General features: G+C 40.5%; 1 protein-coding gene across 1 annotated transcript; it reads left to right on the forward strand.

The window, feature by feature from the left end:
* Window positions 1-111: 111 nt before the first annotated feature.
* On the forward strand, window positions 112-20,566 carry LOC110060685 (protein sidekick-1-like). The gene is made up of 23 exons (XM_089288471.1): window positions 112-180; window positions 387-1,089; window positions 1,844-1,962; window positions 2,707-2,765; window positions 3,083-3,213; window positions 3,654-3,953; window positions 4,916-5,224; window positions 6,368-6,664; window positions 7,458-7,775; window positions 8,270-8,563; window positions 9,461-9,796; window positions 10,416-10,718; window positions 11,422-11,715; window positions 11,980-12,282; window positions 12,483-12,779; window positions 13,314-13,613; window positions 14,262-14,734; window positions 15,674-15,768; window positions 16,194-16,350; window positions 17,496-17,562; window positions 18,277-18,548; window positions 19,170-19,344; window positions 19,948-20,566. The coding sequence occupies exons 1-23, from the start codon at window positions 112-114 to the stop codon at window positions 20,304-20,306; spliced, it is 6,030 nt and encodes a 2,009-aa protein (XP_089144597.1). The 3' UTR covers window positions 20,307-20,566.

Here is a 20,566-nt window from a genome sequence, read left to right on the forward strand (position 1 = left end):
CGCCATACTTCTTCCTTATTCTAGTAAGACACCCTATAGTTATTCCAGAGTGTGTTATTAATTCCATAGATATCGTGTGCGAACTGCCATGCTTGCCGGGACAATATTGTGATGAGGTCACGGGACAGTGCGTTTGCGACTCAAGCCTTCGAGACGAGGAATGGTGCTGGAAAAGACAAAGTAATTAGTTTCAACTTCATATGAATAGGATTCACTAAACAAAACTAATCAAGAAATATCGTTTGACTGTTGTAACTCATATATAAGGGTTGTTTCAACAATTGAATTCAAAGTCTGGCTTTTACAACTTTAAGTTCTCACATTACAACCTCCCACCTTTCCCATGTTCAAGACTTCGTATAATGTACTGTATCAACTTAGTTTAGCATCATTGTATTTCAGGATATGTGCCTTTATCAATAGACAAGCTTCAAGAATCAGCTGCTTTTTATTGGACGATGGATGACGAAAAAACGATCAACAACATGGTAGGTTCTGACTTTGGTGTTGCACCGAGTGATATCAACACAGTGAAAGGAATAAGAGACAAGGCTATGAACGTCGAACACGGTGTCAGTGGGAAGTTTACTCTAACCGAAGGACTTAATCCCAGTGAGTGCCTCTTCAACACATCTCAATGCAATGAAGGATTCACATTAATGTTATGGATGTGGTACAAGCACAAAAACGCTGGACAAGTCTTTCTTGCTACAAGCGAAGATAACTTCAGAGGCCATAGAATGTATCAGATCAACAGTGATACACCACAAGTAGCTTATCAAATTACAAGCTCCCACAAAAAGTGTCTCGTTGAGTTCTCGACTCCAAAAGAAGTATGGACGCATTACGCAATAACGTACAGATCTCTTGACAGTCTGGATAATATAAACGTGTTTGTGAATGGAGAGGAAGTTAAAAACTTTGTTTCTAAAGGTTGTAGTGATGGAAGTTTCCCTTTCAACGATGGCGCTCAACTCTCTGTCGGGGAATCTGACGTCGAACTTCCTGAAGCTGTATTTGACGAGGTGATCATTTGGTACAGGAACCTAGCTAGTGTTGAGATTTCTGCGGCTTATAGTTATTATAAAGGTAACGTGTTAAATATAGTTACGTTGACTTTAGTTAAATATAGTCAAATATAGTTACGTTGACCATTATTTAACTTCCGTAATTACTGGCAACTTGTAAAAAAGTAAAGCCTTTTTAGCCCAACTGACTAATAGTTCTCCGGTTTTCGTAGCATAAAATGGTTTTGAATGACTTAAGTGATATATCAAACACGACAGAACGTGATTGAACACATTTCCAAACACCGGAGAGTTGAAAATACGACGCGTAGTGGGAGTATTTTTGACGAACTTCGAGGTGTTTGGAATTGTGGTCAAACACTGTCTTGAGTGTTTGATTTATCTTTTCAATCGAAACCAAAACCAAGGAGAAAATGTAGAAATAAAATCGTAAAAATCTATGCTAATTAAGATATCCAAACACCGTCACGGCCATGATTTCCTTTGTTTAAACTTGATCAATTATTAATGAGTTTGAGAATCAGTAATGAACAACAGATAAGAAAGTATGCAAGAACAATTAAAAAAAGAAAGACTGCATTATATCAAGAAAGTTTGAAGTTCACTTTACTTGAGCTGCCCATGAAAACTAGTGGGATTTTCTATGGAGTAAATGTCTAGTCACGGTCTGTCTCTGTTTTATTGTATTCCCAAGGTAAAAAAAACAACAAGTATCATCCAGGAAAGATTAGATGGAAATTAAAACTCTGATATACTAGAACTTTGTTCGAAACTAACTTCATTTTTAATCGTTCTCTTTTAACATCTTTTTCCAGGACGTCCCGACCTACAACTGCATGTAAATTTAAATTTTACAGGCATCACGTGGGATGAAAGACTATTGGATCAAGAAACAGACGCGTTTAAGGATAGGAGTCAACAATTAACAAATCACTTAAGGAAAAGAGAACTAAAGAAAACATAGATATATCAATCCGTGCATGCTCTGCGGACCTATATAGTCCAGGATTCTTACAAGTACTGCTTACTCTCTCACATGTACGCCCGCCAGGTCTAATTGAATGGCAGCGATCCTTTTGGGCGTAATTATGTGGTGTGTCTGTTTTTAAAGTGGCTTCGCTCGATTTGTATGTAATGTATCAAACACAAGAGACAATGTTTCATCGGGATACCAAACACCGAGAAGAGACTTGAAAATACGACGCGCAGCGGAGTATTTTTTAACGAAATTCGAGGTGTTCGGATAACCAATGAAACACTGTCTCGAGTGTTTGACATATCTTCTCAATCAAAACAAAAACTAAGGAGTAAACGGAGAAGTAAAATCGTCAAAATCTATGCTAATTAAGACCGGGTATCCAAACCTCCTTCACACACAACAAACTTGATAAGGAGCCATAGGTTTTTTTGTTCGCGCATTTTCAATCCTTTTCCATCCTCGCGACTGTTAGTCACCCTCACATCTTAATAAGTTCTATCATTTTTCAACAACTGTTTCTTCAAAAACAGGCCATTATTGTTCGGGTTCCTGTGATCTTGGTAAGATTCTGAGCTTCTCGAAATCATCCTAAACACTCGATCATGATAATCCTTGTTTGGGAAAATTAAATGAATATCATATTAAGTAATACTTACAGCTTTTTCTTGAGAGCATCGTCTCTCTTTTCTTTCCATGCAGGTTCAATCATTGTATCATAATACGGCTGGCGATGTTGATGTTACAATTGAAAAATACTCGTAAGTCATATCTTTCGTTGTGTATCAAACACAATGGAATTTCTTCCTATCCTACTGACATACATCCCGAAGATATATCAAACATTCGAAACAGTGTCTTACCACATTTCTAAACGCCTCAAATGAGGACAAAAAATACTGTCGCGCGAGTCGTTTTTTTTTTTCTCGGTGTTGTGAAACACTATCTCTCGTGCTTGATACAGTTCTTCAAACACTTCTCTATGGTATTAACTAAATGTTGATTTGCTAGTTAACCTAGTGGGTTAGTATAGACTTCATGTTTGCTAACAAGAAGTATCTCCGGTTTGTCTCTTCAGGGACGCATCAGGCGCGGTGGGATGCGAGTTTACAGCAAAATTTACGGAAACCGGGTACAGCGCAGTTGAACCTGTCATACACTGGCTCACAGAAAGCACATACCAGATGAACAGCCTTGAGGCGAACGACAGTAAGATTACATACCATTTATTCCCTTTTTCAATTGCTAGTGCTAATCGTAGTAGGAAAGATAACATTTCGGATCACACATAAATTGCTATTCCTAAGACTGCATAGGGATCAAGTTTTTAAACAGGCCTATTGTATTTTCTTATTATTGTATCATGAAGAAAAATTATTAAGCCAAGATATCTTGTGAAGAGTACAATTTTTATGTTAATTGATGAGAACTGTGTTGATTTTTTCTTTTTGTTCGTTTTTGCTGGTTTTCTTGTTGAAGGGGGAACGTGAAACACTACTGGATACCTAGGAAGAGAATTAAATCATGACCCTTACCTCAGTCATAATTTTTTTTCTGGCTAGATACTGCTTTTAGAGATGGTGGATTCCTTCATTTAAGAATTAGATCTCTTAGCACTAATTGCGTGCCTATGTCCTTTCCTTTCTCAGTATTCATAACAGCTGTCAGTCTTCAAGCTCAGAATGCCCCAAAACAAACGTCCATCGAGTTGTCCATCACTTGGAACGGACCAACTGAACTGTTGCATGGAATACTTCAAGGTTACGAGATATTTTATCGCGACACTAATTCGGGTAAAGAATTTAATGTAACCCTGAGGACGAGTGATACGTTTTACGAGATATCTGACCTGCAGCATTACACGAAGTACATGATCACAGCCAAGAGCTTCACTTTGGAAGGTGAAGGAAGAATGAGCGAGCCCATTTATGTGTGGACAGCACCAACAGGTAATTTCAGTCGTAACTCACCACTACTGCCATTCCGTCATCACTGGGAAAGCATAGTGCGTTCACACCAATATTAATACTTGGCTTTGTTCCAAAAGTTCTGTGCTCTTTCCACCGATTGTTGTCATTGTAGATTTATCGCCATTTGCAAGTCTTAGGTTGGTTCCAGGGTACATTTCCCTTTCACGGCCGTGAACCTGGCTGTGTGGCGATGATGCTTCTGTTTTCCATTTTTGTAGGAAAGTGTCAGTGTTAAATGGAGGATTTACTGGCCCAACACACAGCCGTCCTTACTCTCTGAGCTGGCTCCCCGCGAAGAGCCTGTACGCTGGGTTAGCCCTCTTCTTTCTCCGGTCTTAGGACCGGCAAGGGTGTTCCACAGGAATGACCCGGAGTCAATTAAACCGTAATTTAAACTTATTCCATAAATCGTTTTAGGGAAGAGGTTTCATCGCATGCTGCACCAATACTGAAAAGTCCTTATTCAGTATAGTTGCTAACGACAAAGCCCCTACTCTTATTCTTCGCGACAATGAATTGCAGAATTTAAAAGGCGCCAGTGGACGTACGTGTAATTAACCCTATTATTAACTAGGCCTATCACCCTAGTTTAATTTGTTTCCAATCAAATGTAGTTTACTTCAGCAGGAGTTTCAAACGGATCTTTGTCTTTCATCTTTGTGGCAAAAAAAAAAAAAAGAAATCGCCATTGAGATATTTCTTCTTTTCGACCTGTAGCGCTTTTCGTAGAGGAAAGGCCAACCTCGTTCCCAGGGTCTCTCTTCTTCCCTCCCCAAAAGCAGATCTGGTGAACAAGTACGTCAATAAGTGGTCAGCACATGTTCAAATAACGGGCCAATGAATAAAGAGTTCAGGGGTTTAGCAACCTTTCTTTGTTACCTAGCTCTTTTCACTTCCTTGTCTTTGTTTTACTAAGTTGCCTTTACTTGTTGCTTTCAAAGCACCAACACACCCTCCCACTAACATCACTGCATTCAAGAAGAGCTCCACCAGCCTTCTCGTTACGTGGGTACCAATTCCTACCAAGCAGGGGATTGGAGAGGTAATGGGATATACCGTCATCTTTTTTGCTGTCAAAGACGGAAACAGAACTTCACAAAATGTCAGCGTGGAGTCTGGAAACCTTAACGAGACGAATCTTGACAATCTCCAGAAGTTCACAAACTACAGCATTCGAGTCCTGGGTTTTACAGAGAAGGACAAATTAGGTCCACTGAGCGATCCAATCTACGCCATGACAGACCAAGATGGTAAAAGCAAATAACGTTTTAAGACAATAAACATTTTATGTAATTGAACGAGCGTGAGGTCCGTCCTGGGGAAATATTGGTCGAGTGTTAAAATTTATGGATCGAGAACAGTGTTCCCCAATATGGACTGGATAAGCCAGCTCAAAAGAAGTCTATATTATAATGGCTCTTTTAAGATTCTGCTGATAAATTTAATGCATCCTGCCAGCCGCTCTCGGCAAACGCATGGGCAAAAATTTAACATCTGTTTTACTTTTTTCCCGCCAAACACGAAAAAGGAAAAAAATATGTTACTATTAGAATAACAAACTGCTTCCTTCTTTGCAATGCTTAGAAAAAAAAAAAAACAATTCGCCGAAATTAATTCGTGAGCGGTGCGTCTTAGTAGTCCATGCTAGAAAATTCGCACCACTAAGGATTCAGAGTTCTCCATGTCATTGTGGACAAGTATACCTTACGGTTAACACGTGTTATTCACTACTGATATTTGGTGTTAACATTGAACTTTTTGTATACCAAGTTTGCAGCTTGAACACACAGCAGATAAACACCATGTCGGTGTACAACAGAGGTACACCAACATGATGGCTCCATACTGGGCTCTGTAAATTTGTGCAAAATATTTCGACGAATATCCGAAGTTTGGGAAAACGCACAGACCTAAAACTTAGAAAAGTGTCTTCTTTTTCATCTCCTATAATATGAAAATTTCTTGACTTTATCCACTGAATGGTTTTTGAATTTTTTTGTTTATTGCGTGACAGTGCAAACAAAGAATTGGCAGAATTCTGATTCTTCCAAAAAATTTGGCGTCGTAAAATACTCTTTTACGCCATCATTCTACGTTTGATGTTAATAAATTAGTCCAATAGACTATTTTACAGTTGTTCGCTCAGTGACCTGGCCTTTGAGTGGCAGTGGGGCTGGAGTTGACCTTGTTTTGATACAGACCTCACTGCTTTTGTTGTGTAAATCAAGTTCTAATGCTAACTACTTTGCATTTAAATGAGAAAAGCAGAGAGGTTTGTATCAAAACAAGGTCACCTCCAGCCTCGCTTACATTCGTAGGGCAGGTCACTGAGGACACAACTGTAAAAAGGCCTATTACCAATGTTAATAAACACGTTACATTTATTTTGCTAGTTCCGAGTCTTGCTCCATCAAATGTAACCGCGTGGGCCATGAACTCCAGCAGCATTTTCGTCAGTTGGGGTCCAATCCCAAGTGAAGGCAGAAATGGTATCATTATTGGCTACGGTTTGTTCTACACAAAACACGACGCCTCAGGACCAGATTGGAAACAAAAATACTGTAACAACACGTACGGGTGTGCAATAACAAATCTTGATATGTACACCTGCTATGGCATCACAGTCACGGGTTTAACAGATAAAGGATTTGGAGTACCTGCACTTGTGGACGCTGTTACCGAAAAGGGTGGTAAGTTTTCTTAATTAAATTCAATGTGTAATTTCTCCATGCAGTCTTGATACATTGTCAGATTAATAACCTAATTAGAATAAACAAGCTTCAAATGGCGTTCCGGTTTAAAAGGGTTCTGGACTGACAGTCCGCCACCTTAGAAATGAGAGGAAATCTGGAGCAATCTCATTGCAGTCGCTTGTCAGACCGTTACTGAGAACAATATGGCGTCTTTTTTTACAATATGGCATCTTATCTTTTGTTACTGATATAACGTGCGCCATTTTTTTGTTAGAACGTTATGTCAAAAATTAACAAATGTTATGTTATCCGTATTTTATCAACGGTACATACATCTTTTGGTTTGATGAAATTTTGAAGCGTGTCTAGTTTACAGGAAGCTTGACTCTGCAAAATGCCGCGCATGCAAAAGTACAAATCCGCTTTTTTTGCTCGATGGTGAGGCACGTGGGTCTTAAGGCCTTACGACAGATGAAGATGTGGAATGTGGGAACTGCCATCCCCGTCTAGCGTTTAAATCTAACATTGATAGAAATATAAGGTAGCAAGTAAATAATTGATATTTTAAGTATTTAAATGAAAAGGTTTTTAAGTGCAAGTTAGGAATTGTCTCTAGACCTTGCAGTTTATATCCTGTTTTTAGAATATAATAGCAAATCTTTTCAAAGTCAGATGCATTAAGTTTGGACCAAACCTCATGTAGCGACGACTCCTCTCCGCTACGGAATACTTCTGAGCCTCCCAATTGTTAGTCGGTAATCTCGCGACTTGTGACTTGTGATTTGTCCAGTTTCAGACCAGCCACCAGCAAACCTTACAGCTCACAGCACAAGTTCTACAAGTATTGAGATCACATGGGATCTAATTCCTCCACATGAGAAGTATATAGCTACAAGGGCGTATCACGTGACCATGGTACGAGCAGACCATTTCAGTGACACGGAACAGCTTAATGCCATATTAGGCGCTTGTGTAAACGCTACTAATATGACACTGCACCGAACGAACCTGCGCAAATACACGGCGTACAGGATCACAGTAGCAGGTGTCACTGATAGAGGAATTGGGAAAGCTAGCGACGAGATCACTGTTTTGACTGACGAGGATGGTAAGTCTACCACGACAAAGTGTGTTATTGGCCATAACATAAAAACACAAGTCACCCTTTATACTAAAAAGGTAAAGTATGCATACGAGCCAAGTGGCCCATCAGGCCAGAGCTTATCCCGGTTTCTGTAGCAAGAAGCGACTAGGAGTATTTCTACTCCCCCCTGGATGGGATACTAGTCCATCGCAGGGCTACCCCCAGCATTAAATTCGCTGGTACCCATTTATACACCTGGGTGGAGAGAGCTGGCACCGTGAGAGTAAAGTGTCTTGCCCAAGAACATAACACAATGTCCCTGGCCAAGGCTTGAACCCAGACCGCTCGCTCCGGAATCCAGAGCACTAACCGTGAGGCCACCACGCCTAGCCTCCCACATACCTTTAAGTCACGTGTTCTGACTTTATACATAACGTGTAAGAGCCTGCTTCCTATCACTATTTAATTAACTACTATTTCATGGCATCAGCAAAACTAACTCTCCTTTTTGGTTTTAGTTCCTGAAGGAAGCCCGCAAAATATTACTCCAGCGGCTGCGTCGGCGACAAGTCTGACGTTTTCGTGGAAACCGCTGACCAAAGACTTCGCAAACGGACTTATTTTGGGATACCACGTTATATTGCTCGACAAACTAAGGAATGAGACTCGGATTATAACTGTGCAGTCTTTAGACCAGGCAAACATTGAAAACCTCTTCCCCTACACTGAATATGAAGCGCGTATTGTGCCATTCAACAGTAAAGGCCAAGGTAACGCCAGTGACGTCATGCTGGGCAGAACCCAGGAGGCTGGTAAGTATAGGGGCTATGTCATCTAATTTCATGATGAATTAAAGGTGGTCCACAGACCACCCAACAATAATGATCAGAACTCAAAAACTGACAGATATATCAAACACGAAAGAACGTGCTTGACCACATTTCCAATCACCGAGAAGAGAGTTGAAAATATGACGCGTAGGGGAGTATTTTTGACGAACTTCGAGGTGTTTGAAAATGAGGTCAAACTCTGTCTTCTCATTCCAAACTAAAACTAAGAAGAAAGTCGAGAAATAGACCCTTTTCATAAATGGCTGCCAATTTAAAATTCTTTTGTATACATTTAAATTAGCCTCACTAAACTCGTTCGGGAGTAAAAATTCTTTCGAATTATCAACTCAAAAACGAGGTTAGTCAGGCTAATTTTAATACTTACAAAAGAATTTATAATTGGCAGCCATTTATGAAAAGGGTCTATGAAATCGTAAAAAAGCTATGTTAATAAAGATCAGATATCTAAACAACGCCACAGTCCTGATTTCCTTTGTTGAAACTTGATGAATTATTAATAAGTTTGAGGCGTCCATGGTTAGTTTTCCAAAATCGAATAAGACTTTTTTGCTTTATAACAAGAAGTCAAATAGAAATAAAAGCTACCTCTTTATATCGTAAAATTCTTGAAGTCTAATAACTTAAGAAAGGAGCTGTTATAAATTGCATGTTTGGACAAAAATGTCTCCTGAACAGTCACAAGTGTTTCAGCATTGATTACAGAATAGGGAGTGAGTACGCGATTGTAGGCCTTCTTTTGCAATGAATGGAACTTTTTTTTCGTCCAGTTATTCCCAATTGGATGAAAATTCTCGACACGTTTTGCAAAGCCCAACTCGCACTCAGTCCCATCTTTCTTTCTCTTTCTTTCTTTTTCAGCTCCAAGTCGCCCACCCTCAAATTTCACAGGCCAAGCTCCAAGTTCAACAAAACTAACATTGGAATGGAAACCAGTCGACGAGCTGCACATAAATGGCGTACTACGCGCTTACGTCATTGTCTACTTCATCACGCATTCGTCACATGTCATGCGTCACAACATCACGATACCTGTAACGACTGCTCGAAAACGGCGTGCTATAACCGATCCTTCTTCACCGAGTTATGAGTTGAGAGGATTAAGAAAGTACACCACTTACACTGTTCAGGTGATGGCTTACACTGTTGACTATGGAGTGCCAAGCCTTGAAATCAACATCACCACAGCACAAGATGGTTATCTCTTAAACAAATACTAGTACTTGTCCTTATTAGCTTTTGTTTTCGTTGCATCATGATTTCAACACCATTTCCCCCAGGATGTCTAGGGTATAAATCAAGGATTCTGGTCTCGCTTAGGGTGTTCATGACGAAACGACACTATTTTTTAGCTGCCAAAGTATCTTTTAGGGTGCACTCAGAGAAGTCATTTTAGGTTTGATTTCCGCCGCTTTTTCAAATCCGGTCTACTAGCCCAGGCTCCTGTCCTGAGCACCAGCCGGTAATCAAGCCTATTCGGTTTTAAGTGGTATCTTTTAGGGGTCAAATAGCTCGAGCCACACCCAGTTTGGTCTGCGTTGAGGGTTAAATTCAAATTTTCCGACTAGCATCCCTCACCTATTCAGATGGGAGTCCCCCCGGACCTTTTCATGTCAAGATAAGCCACGTCTCTCTAATTTATCGTCTCTCAGCATAATGATCAACAGTCCGTCTATTTGTTTATTTTTTTTCATTTTAAATGTGACTTGCTAGAATTTTATTGCAATGACATTCAGTCTTTACCCACTTTACGTCAGAGCTCTTCAGCAAGTCACCTTTACTATCTTTATTCTATGGCATTTCATTTTTTTTTCAGTTCCAAGCCGCTCGCCAATAAATGTGACCGCGTTCAAAACCAGCTCCACAAGTATCAATGTCACGTGGGAGCCCGTACCTGATGATCACGTGAACGGCATTGTTTTGGGATATCGCTTATTCTACAAACAGGCTGATAAAGCAATTAACGACTTCAGTAATCTTACAGTGAATTCAAGTATCTTTGATATAGAAATAAATGGCTTGAAATTCTACACAAAGTACGAGTTACGGCTCTTGGCATTTACAATGGTTGGAGACGGAAATAGTTCCGAGCCTGTTTACTGCATGACAGATGAGGACGGTAAATTGCTTTTACATTAAGTACATAATGTAGAGATGTTCAGGAACACACTTGCAAACATGTCTTGTCCCCTGGCTCCGTTACATTTAGCGGTGACAGGGAGCGCAGTACTTCATGGTGAGGTGGGGGAACGTGGAAAGGCCCATAATTCCTCGCGCACCACACGAGGCAGCCCTCGAACAGCTCCTGAAATCAGATGCACCCAGATGTGGTCGACGTAATCGTTTTTTATTTATTCCCTCTGGTGAACATACTGCTCAACGATAGTAAACGGCTCCAAATTTGTATAATCAGAACGAAAACAATAGATGCATGGAGAAATTAAGTGTCATATTCAAACCCCGACCTATCTCTTCATATTTGGTCGTAAGTCTTGTTACCTTACGTATGATCCAGACAACAAACATTTAAACGTCTCACAGTGGTCATAAACTGCTTGAATTACGTAATGACCCACTTCCCCACCACCTCACATACACAAACCTAACTATTATCCTGCCCATATATTCATGATCCCTTCAATACATAAATTATTTCATACGTAGCCGTTGACAAGGAGGTTACCTAGTCGGTTTTTAAGGTGCGTCTTCAACTAAGCGAAAGCATTACAACTTCACGACACTTTAAGTGTGTATTTTTTCCGTACTACAGTTGACGTTTTTGTGTCATGAACTGACTTAGTTCAACGTCTATTTTCTAACAGTTCCGGAAGGTGCTCCTGTCAACCTTTTATCACTTCCTGCCAACGAAACAGCTTTAACAGTTACTTGGCTTCCGGTCATCGAAGAGGACAGAAATGGCATTATCCTGGGTTACCGCGTCGCTCTTAGCAACAGCACGGGCGAATTTCTGAGAAATATCAGCGTCCTTGGCTCTGAGATTGTGACTATTGGTGGATTAGAAGTCTGGACAAATTATACCATGCAAGTTTCCGCGTTCACTGTGAAAGGAAATGGACCTTGGAGTCCAATTGTGCGGGGAATAACTGACGAGGAAGGTAAATGTTAACAACAAACAAAAATGATATTTTTCGGCGACGTGAAACAAAACCCAGAAATTCGTCTGTGTTCTCAGGCTATGACAAAGCAGGCTATAACTCCAAGCAGCTAGCTGCCAAAACAGTTCCCTGTTCTTTTAAATTGGTACATTTGTTCTTTATTTTACTTTATTTGCTTTTTTTTGCACACTTTCTTTTCGCATATATTTTCATTTACCATGAGAGGGGTTGCCCTAACATCTACCGCTTATCATTCTTTTTCAGCTCCACCAGTTGCCCCAACAAACATCACCGCGTTCAACACAAGCTCAACGAGTCTTCATGTCACCTGGCAGCCAATCAGCACACAGGGCTTGAGAGCTATTTTCAGGGCTTACCGCGTGTATTATATTGAACAGGAAACCTACTTCACTCGCTCGCTCAAGAATGTAACAGTGGACTCCACCACATTGGAAGTCGAGTTAGTTGATCTGTACAAGTTCACCATTTACACTGTGTATGTCGTGGCAAGAACAAACAAGGATGGAGTGAGCAGCGAAAAAGTGAACGTTTTCACAGATGAAGACAGTAAGTAAACGATATTCTAAACTCGGCGAAAATGTCAATCAGATATAAGATTTTCAAAGCATTGAGTCAAAAATAATTATGATTATGCGTTGTTCAGTAGATAGCTTTCGAGCAAAGTTCCTTTTTCTTTGTTTTTGTTGTTGTTGTTCTAAGTAATATTCAATGGACTAGTCGCAGATCGAATTTTCTTGTCTCTAAAGAACCTGACCAAGCGCCAGCTGACTTGGAGGTCTGGACACCACATTCAACAGGCCTAGATGTAAGTTGGAATGAGGTACCAAATGGTTACAAAAATGGAGTCATTAGAGGGTACAAAGTTCAATACACAGAAATGACGGACAACGGGTCAATCGAGATCGAGGACCTAGAGCCATGGAAACGATCACTGAGTATCACTGGACTAAAGAAATTTACCCTGTATAATATCACTGTTTTGGCGTACACGAGCAAAGGTGATGGAGTGTCATGTACCGAAGTCATCATGACAGATCAAGATGGTATGTTTGATAAGAAATTAAGGTCTAGGTACCCTATGAAGCATTTCGCGCGTTGTCTTCTTTAGTGTGTTTGGTTGATGGTTGATCGCGTTGCTCGAGAAGTAAAATCGTTACCTACTGCTGCGACATTCTAGACATTACTAACCAGAGCACGGCAATCTGTTTCTCTCTTTTTTGTAGAAACGAAAGTCTTAAACAGTACACTTTATGTATAATATCAAACACGAGAGACCTTGTTTTACCACATTTTCAAACACCTAGGAGAGAGTTGAAAATACGACGTGATGGGGATTTTTTTTTGACACAATTCAAGGTGTTTGGAAATTTGATAAACCGCGTTCTCTCGTGTTTGATATAACTTTTCGATCGAAACTAAAACTAAGAAGAATGCTGAGAAATAAAATCTTAAAAATATATTCTGGTTTAGACCAGTTATCCAAACACCGTCACGGTTATGATATCCCTAGTATAAACTTGATGAATTATTAACGAGTTCTGGAACAATAATTTTTTTGGCTTTTCTGTTCTTCATAGTTCCTGACACTCCACCACTTGATATAAAAGCTGAAAACACTTGGACAACACACAGTATTCCACTGACGTGGACACACATTCCTCCCTATTTACTGAACGGAATACTCACCGGCTACAGGATAACATATCAAGCTATAGAGATAGGGGAATGCCCTCATGAAGAAACCCCCAGGGAAGTGATCCTACCGCCAGAAAATACGTCTACCGTTCTACGAGGTCTAGAAAGCTTTGCTGTGTATCGTATCGAGGTGACAGGACTTACAATTATAGGCGATGGTCCTAGTAAAGAAATTTTTGCAGGTAATCAAAGGTAAAATATTATGATGAAATGCGATTCTGAGAAGATAGGAATTAGTCCAATACATGTACTTCATAAATCAAGTGAGAGGTCCGTATAAACGAATATCGGCCCGTCTTGACAAGCCTGGTTATAAATACGAAATTTATAACACGACTGAAAATGCGTCGGAAAGAAATGTCACTATACCGGGTTCAAAAGACACCACGAGCCTTAAGCGCACGAGTTTGATTGAGAGCTGACTTATTTCTGAAGTTTTCAAAGAAAGAAAAGGAAAAAAAAATGAAAAAAAGAGACAAAAGTACAACCTCAGTCTACGTTAATTATTTTAGAAACGTTATTCAGAAAACTGTAAGAAATCTTACAAGAGGTCACGCGGGATCATTCGGGACCCTGCCCGGTCCGATACTTACCAATCTGATTGATTGGTTTTATTTCTTGCCTCTCTGAACTTCCTTGTCTTGTAATAAAATGCAATAACACCTCATAGTTTTTGATGATCACATCTTAGAACAAGAAAGCTCGACTCGATACTTATAAGTATCGACCGTTATCCTTTTCTTGGAGTAGATTAAACGGAACAATTTCTCCACAAATAGACAAGCGTGGTTTTGACATGCAGAATAACTTTTGTCGCTCCCTCTTGTCAGAAACGTGCCGATGTGTGAAGCGTTTAACAACAAACTGGATGTTACTCGATCCTTACGTCACCAAGGATAACTCAACAAAGCATGGACTCGGCGGTCTAATGACGCCCTTTGTAAGCGACATGGCCGTGACATGTTGTCAGTCCTGCAGAACACACGGCAAGTCATATGTCGACTTTGATTTTAACGGTAAAGGTGAACCCTCCGGTCAGCCAACAGAAAATGCACATCGTCTGAACATAAACCACGATACAGACTTGAGCTTTCCCGTGTACGGGTACAAGTTACAAGACAAATTCAGACATGAGTTTGGATACACGGGCATGATCGAGTCCCCAGGAACTGCGTACATTATAAACACGAAATTTGGTAAAGAGCTTCCCACATCGCTGCTGGATTCAATTTTGGCGTGCTGGCCATTGGCATTAATGAGTATCTTGCTGGCCTACATATCAGGATTTACTATATGGGCTGTGGTACGTCATACATTGAGTTCTGCGACTTATTTAAGTGGCTCTTTACGGGGTTTATATAAAGCTGTATTGACCTGAGTTCTTATTCATCCATTTAATGCATGCGCAGTAGACGTACTTTTTCAAGACGTAGACGCTGTTAATGTGTTTGCAATTGCATTTAGTTTGCCAATATTTGCACGTAAAATTTTCTGAAGCAAACCAAATGTTAGCTTGTTAGAATGCTCTGTTGTTATTTCCTTCTCATACCTAAAGCGATTTCCAATCCATTTCCTTAGTGTTTTTCTTTGCTCTTGTGTTTTTTTAGACTAGTTCTCACGTACTGCCATGCCCCACCTTTGCTCTTTTAACTTATGGGAGCGATGGATAATGAACGACGAGGCGGAAACCTCGTTTCGAAACTACGAAACAGAGGCGGGGGAGGGAGGGAAGAACTAAAAGATATGGGAAACGGACTGCATTGTGTTCGGTCGTTCGTTTTTTTGCACTCGTCTGGCTGTTTATTTCTCTGCCGTTCATTCAGGTTTTATTGTTTGTGTAGGGGAAATCTGTCTCATATTTAAATTCCTCTTAAAGTTTCGAAATGTGTCAAAACATAGCGATGGCCGAAGTTCCTTTGCTTCTTTGATATTAAAATATCAAAACAGACGTCCCCACAGCGTTGGAGGTTTTCCTTTGTTAAAACGAAACGAAACATAAACGAATCCACCACAAAACATCCACGCATCGCGAGAGTAACATGTCCACAACTAACTTAAGAGGGACTACCTTGGGTATAAGGCCCATATGAGGGATTCACTCTCTTACCTTGATCTCCTCTACTAGAAGTGAAACTGGAGACCGAGGTCTGACCCAAAAGGTTAAGATCTCCCAATGGACTACCAGATTTTTCATTCGTGAAGTAGTAATGAGAAAATGTTCTTTATCTTCTGAACATTCTAGGATCAAGTCCAAAATTCTGAACACTTCCCTCGATCATTCTTTCCCGGAATGTGGGAAGGATTCTGGTGGGCCTTTGTTTCCATGACAACAGTCGGGTAAGTACGATAATAAAGGGTTAGTGATGTAGAAATATTTTAGTCCTTACAAGGTCCAGACAAAAAAGATTCCATCGAAAATGACTTATATCCTCTCTCATTGCATACCAGAACAGTTAAAAATATATAATATTAAGTTCAAGAGGTTAAGTACCTAAGATTAAGAACCACCCTCTAATTTCTGTCCTCACAATTTTAAAAGAAATATCCAGAAATAGAAACATCGCCACATTAATTGAAACAAACGTAAAACTACTTTTCAACTTCTTCGTGTAGATATACTGTTGACGGGAGATGCAGCCGCTAGTAAGGGGGTTCCGTTGCTGCTTTCCAGCTGTACCACATCAGAAGCAGTGCATGTATATTAGAGAAAAAAAAAAAGCAGTAGAAGTGAAGAGGAAGTGATGTAGTTCTCTGCTTTGTAGGTATGGTGATCGCACGCCGTTTTCAAACCCAGCCAGGTTAATAGCTGTATTGTGGACACTGGCCGGTGTTATCATCATTGGTATATTGGTTGGTGTCATCGCTGTGTCGCTTACGAGTGTGTCAGTTGGTGTGGATTACAAACTTTACGGAGCAAAGGTTCGTTGACGCTCTTCGAAGTCTAAAAAGTTCTAAACTTGATCAGAACGGCATTTATTATATGGATAGCTCCGTGAGCGGGCAAGCTAAACCGAATCCTGCACCGTGATTGGCTACCCGAGCGGGCAAGATGGTGCTGTCTTGCCTGTTAGGGATTACCCGCAGTGTCCCGGAAGAAAATAGTGTTCTTTTTTCATACAATGAATCCTCTATTGACCAAGCTTGTTCTGTCAAGATGGCTGGATGTTAGCCTCGTTCTTTCTCTTGCATAAACACGCAAAAAAAGAACTTGGCCAATATCCAGCCATCTTGAACTCACGCTTGGCCAAAAACCCTTATATCATGCTGAAAATTTGGCAGGCTGACCAGTTTGATTCACCGCGGCATTGCCCAGGCATGCGAAGCTGAGCTTACCAATCCGTGCAACCCAGCTGTTCACCTTATTCTTAGTATGTGCTTCATGTATTTGTATTGTGAAGCTTCCAGCTTCTTTGCTTCTGCAAGTTTCCAGGCCTCAAAGCCATAATTTGATCTTATAAAAGTTTTGAGCAACTGAACTTTCGTTTTCATGTCAATCTCACTGATGTGCAAATTCTTCGCATCCTGTAGAAAGACTGTTTGGCTTTACTTTAATCTCTGCTGTATGTCGTTGGCCACTCCGCCTTCTTCGTCCAACAATACGCCTAGGTACACAAACTCTTCCACCTCACCAGAGCTAGTACATGCCCTTGTAGAGGGATGCATTAACACAGTTTGACTCGTATAAGGATATCGGCCTACTTTGCCAAAGCCTTCCTTGCCAGCGTTCCTGAGCTTTTCCCCTCTCAGAGTCCTCTCTCAGAGTCTTCTCTTGGAAGCGGTTGCGGATCTAGAGGTGGGGCCAGGAGGGCCCGCTGCCCCCTTATTTTGGGTTAAAATAATCACAGAAGGAAGAAAAGCCGGCAGGGCAAGCACCCCCCCTTGACTGGACATCCCCCTGACTCTAGATCCACTGAAGTGTACCTGCTAGGGTTAGAGCTAAGACGTTTAGTAGTGTTTGGGGATTTATGAGAAGGTAAACTTTTCATTTCAACTCAAGCTAAACAGTTTTCAGAACAGGATGATTTAATAAAAGCACATTTTACGGAGAATGTTGTTTATTTCAGGTTGCAGCCATCTTTGGTTCCGCACAATATAACATGGGCGTGAGAAAGAACGCTAAGTTTCACAAAGGTACTTGATTTTACACTTAACCCCAATAGAAAGAAAGATTAAGGAAACGTAAATGCTGTGAGATCAATCAGTTCGATTGCATGGGAGAAAAAGGAAAACTGGACTGACCGGTTCGTGTCGCTGGATAATCAGCAATGTGCTCGTTTATCAGACTGCTTACGTTGATTGACATGTAATAAGACGGAAGGATTCAATACAAGACATGTACGATTTATTTGGTGTTTGGTCCAATGAAAATCATTACCTTATAATTTATTGTAGCCTCAGAGTTTACGCGGTTAACTTGACGAATAACGTAACTCTAGGGTGTAACGTGCGTTACGTGGTACGAGACTGTGAAACATGAATGACGAGTTTACTGTCGAATGTTTACTGGTGGCCTTGACAGTCGGTCAAGCTGGCTGTAAAATCAAGAATTCGCTGCTAAAACTGAAAATTCGAAATTCCTTACATTTGGTCAGGAGAGACCCTTTGGTGGATTATTTACAAAAATCACAATAAAAGTTTCCGGAAGGGTTTTCGTTTTTCAGGAATCTAGCCAAACGTGAAAATGCCGTGCTCGCGATAAAGCCGCCATTGTACTCTGTCGAAAATTGAACCAATTTTTAGCAACGGCTGTTCTTGATTTTTACAGCTAGCGGCTCTTAAGAACTGCTATTGTAGTTTTACTGAAACAGCTTATGTTTTCTCGGATTTCACGGTGTTACTTTTCAGACCAGATACATCGCAGTTTCGAAGAAATATACGAGGTAATTTCATCAAACCAAGTTGGTGGAGTTCTCGTCGACGCCTACATGGTGGGAAGCAAAAAACATCTCTTCGAAAAACCATTCCTTCGAATATACAGAATTTATGATTACTCCGCAGTTTATGGAGTGGTAACCGGTGGGGACTCGAGAAAACTTGGCAAATGTTTCCACAACTACATACACAAAAATATAGCCAGCATTTACGAACATGTAGCAGACAATGTCAAAGCAATACAGGTAAATTATCTTCCTTGATTTTCCTTTAAAGTACGTTGCAAAGCAGTCTCAAACTTCATTCATCTATGAGTAAGTTTACGAAAATTCGTTAGGAATGTCATTAATGAGTGATTAAGGAGTTTAGTTCCAGGCCTTGCGCCAATTTGTTTCGTGCGCGTGGCACCTCCTCGTGCCAGCTCGCTTTCAGGTTCTTCGAGTAAATTCTGGTAAATGGAAGAATATAATTCAAATTCGGGGTTTTACGCGCCATTTTCACAAGTAAGGGCTACTTAATGGTTTTCCTTACGGAAAAATAGAACAACTATTGGTTGATCTACGAAGAGCGAAAAATAGGAATTTATGCACTTAACACATCGGGCATAAATGAAATAACAAACGCTGTGCGCAAAAGTTATCTGTTGAAGCGTACAGGAAAACACATGATCTCTTGGTAGATGCTCTCCCTCTCTTATAATGCCTCCAAACTGACTACAGGATTACTTCGCTCCACATAAGGTGCCATATACAGGGGACCATATAGTGCGCTTTTTGGCGGTCCTTTTTAATGGCTACACGCATGCGCGCACACATTTTACCTTGCTTCCAGATACGCGCACTGCAAATTTCTTTTCTCCATTGCAGGAGTCCCCTGAACCGTTAGAGGTGGAACGTTCCACTGGTTTGTTTGACAGCGAGAGCGAGCTATTCAGAAATAACCTGATGATATTAACTGTACTGCTGTGTTGCGCTTTCCTGGGCGGTATTCTGTGGGAAGTAATGCATCGCTTGCGACACAAAATGAAAATACAACCTCAAGGTATGTCAATTATGTTAATTAGTCAAAAATTGTATAATTCAACTTTTTATTATGCAGTGTAGCAATAAACTTGTTCCTTTCAAATGCACACAATTTATCATGTCGCTGAATGTGCTTCATGAATTTGACCATGGAAAATAAACATAATGTGTTAAAATAGGCCAGAACTGCGCAACCAGAAACATGAAAGCTTTGTTAAGCACTCTCCTCCCAATTAGCGCCCCTCTCAAATTAGCCCCGTATAGAACTTCAGTTGCTAAGTAAGGTCCCTATCTCTATGAACTTCAAAGGCCACTATTCCCAAGATACTAACCAAGAGATTAGAAGCAAGAGTAGAAATCACCATCACCTCATTTCTGTGATAAGCTCTCCCTTCTCTATTTATCTGCCCCCAACTCCCCGCTTTAAGGGTCTTGCAATAGTTCACCCTCCTCTGGTTGAGCCCCCCCCCCCCCCCTCCCCCCCGGGTGACTCCAGGGTGACTTCAAGGCGCAACTGAACTTGGCGACCATACAAACGTGCTTCATTTCTCAAGTCTGGAAAAGGAAGAGGTTCTAGTCAATTCATGAATACCCTAACATCTGTGATCTCCTTGCATTTCAGATAACAAACCTACAACTCTGCCGTCTTTTGAGATGAGAAAAATGCTACAAGACTATAAAACTCAAACGTACAACTTGATCATGGAACTGAAAGAAAAGCACCGAATTGAAAGAAAATCTGTTTTAAGAACAATGAATAACAGTCGCAAGTTTCTCTATGAACAACGAGACATAGTGTCGGCGAATTCACAAAGGACAAGCCACGAAGAGGAAGATTTAACACATGGGCTAGTCGTGCTGCCCACTTCGAGAAAAGCTATGATCTTGACTGAGAACCAACAAGAGAGGCCTAATTACAACCTAGTGAGAGTTTCCTTTCATATTCCTGACGAAACAAGTAAGGAGGAAACCAAATTTTAGGCAACAGAGACGTTGAAACATCTGTTGGATTCAGCATATTCAGTCAAGATATAATTTCAGCTTCACTACGCAACAGACAGAACACAATTATGAGCCATTAGGAACATTTTGCATGTTTCTGGCGAGCACCAAAGTACAGGAAATAAGGAATCTATTATATAATAGCCATGTAAAGCAAAACACTATCTTCTAAATTCCTCCAATAATCACCATAACAGTGTAATTAAGCTAAATAAATAACGAGAGCCGCGGGCAACCAC

The sequence above is a fragment of the Orbicella faveolata genome, unplaced genomic scaffold, assembly GCF_042242905.1.
Source record: "Orbicella faveolata isolate gen_17 unplaced genomic scaffold, um_ofav_v1 contig_15, whole genome shotgun sequence".
NCBI classification, from domain to species: Eukaryota; Metazoa; Cnidaria; class Anthozoa; order Scleractinia; family Merulinidae; genus Orbicella; species Orbicella faveolata.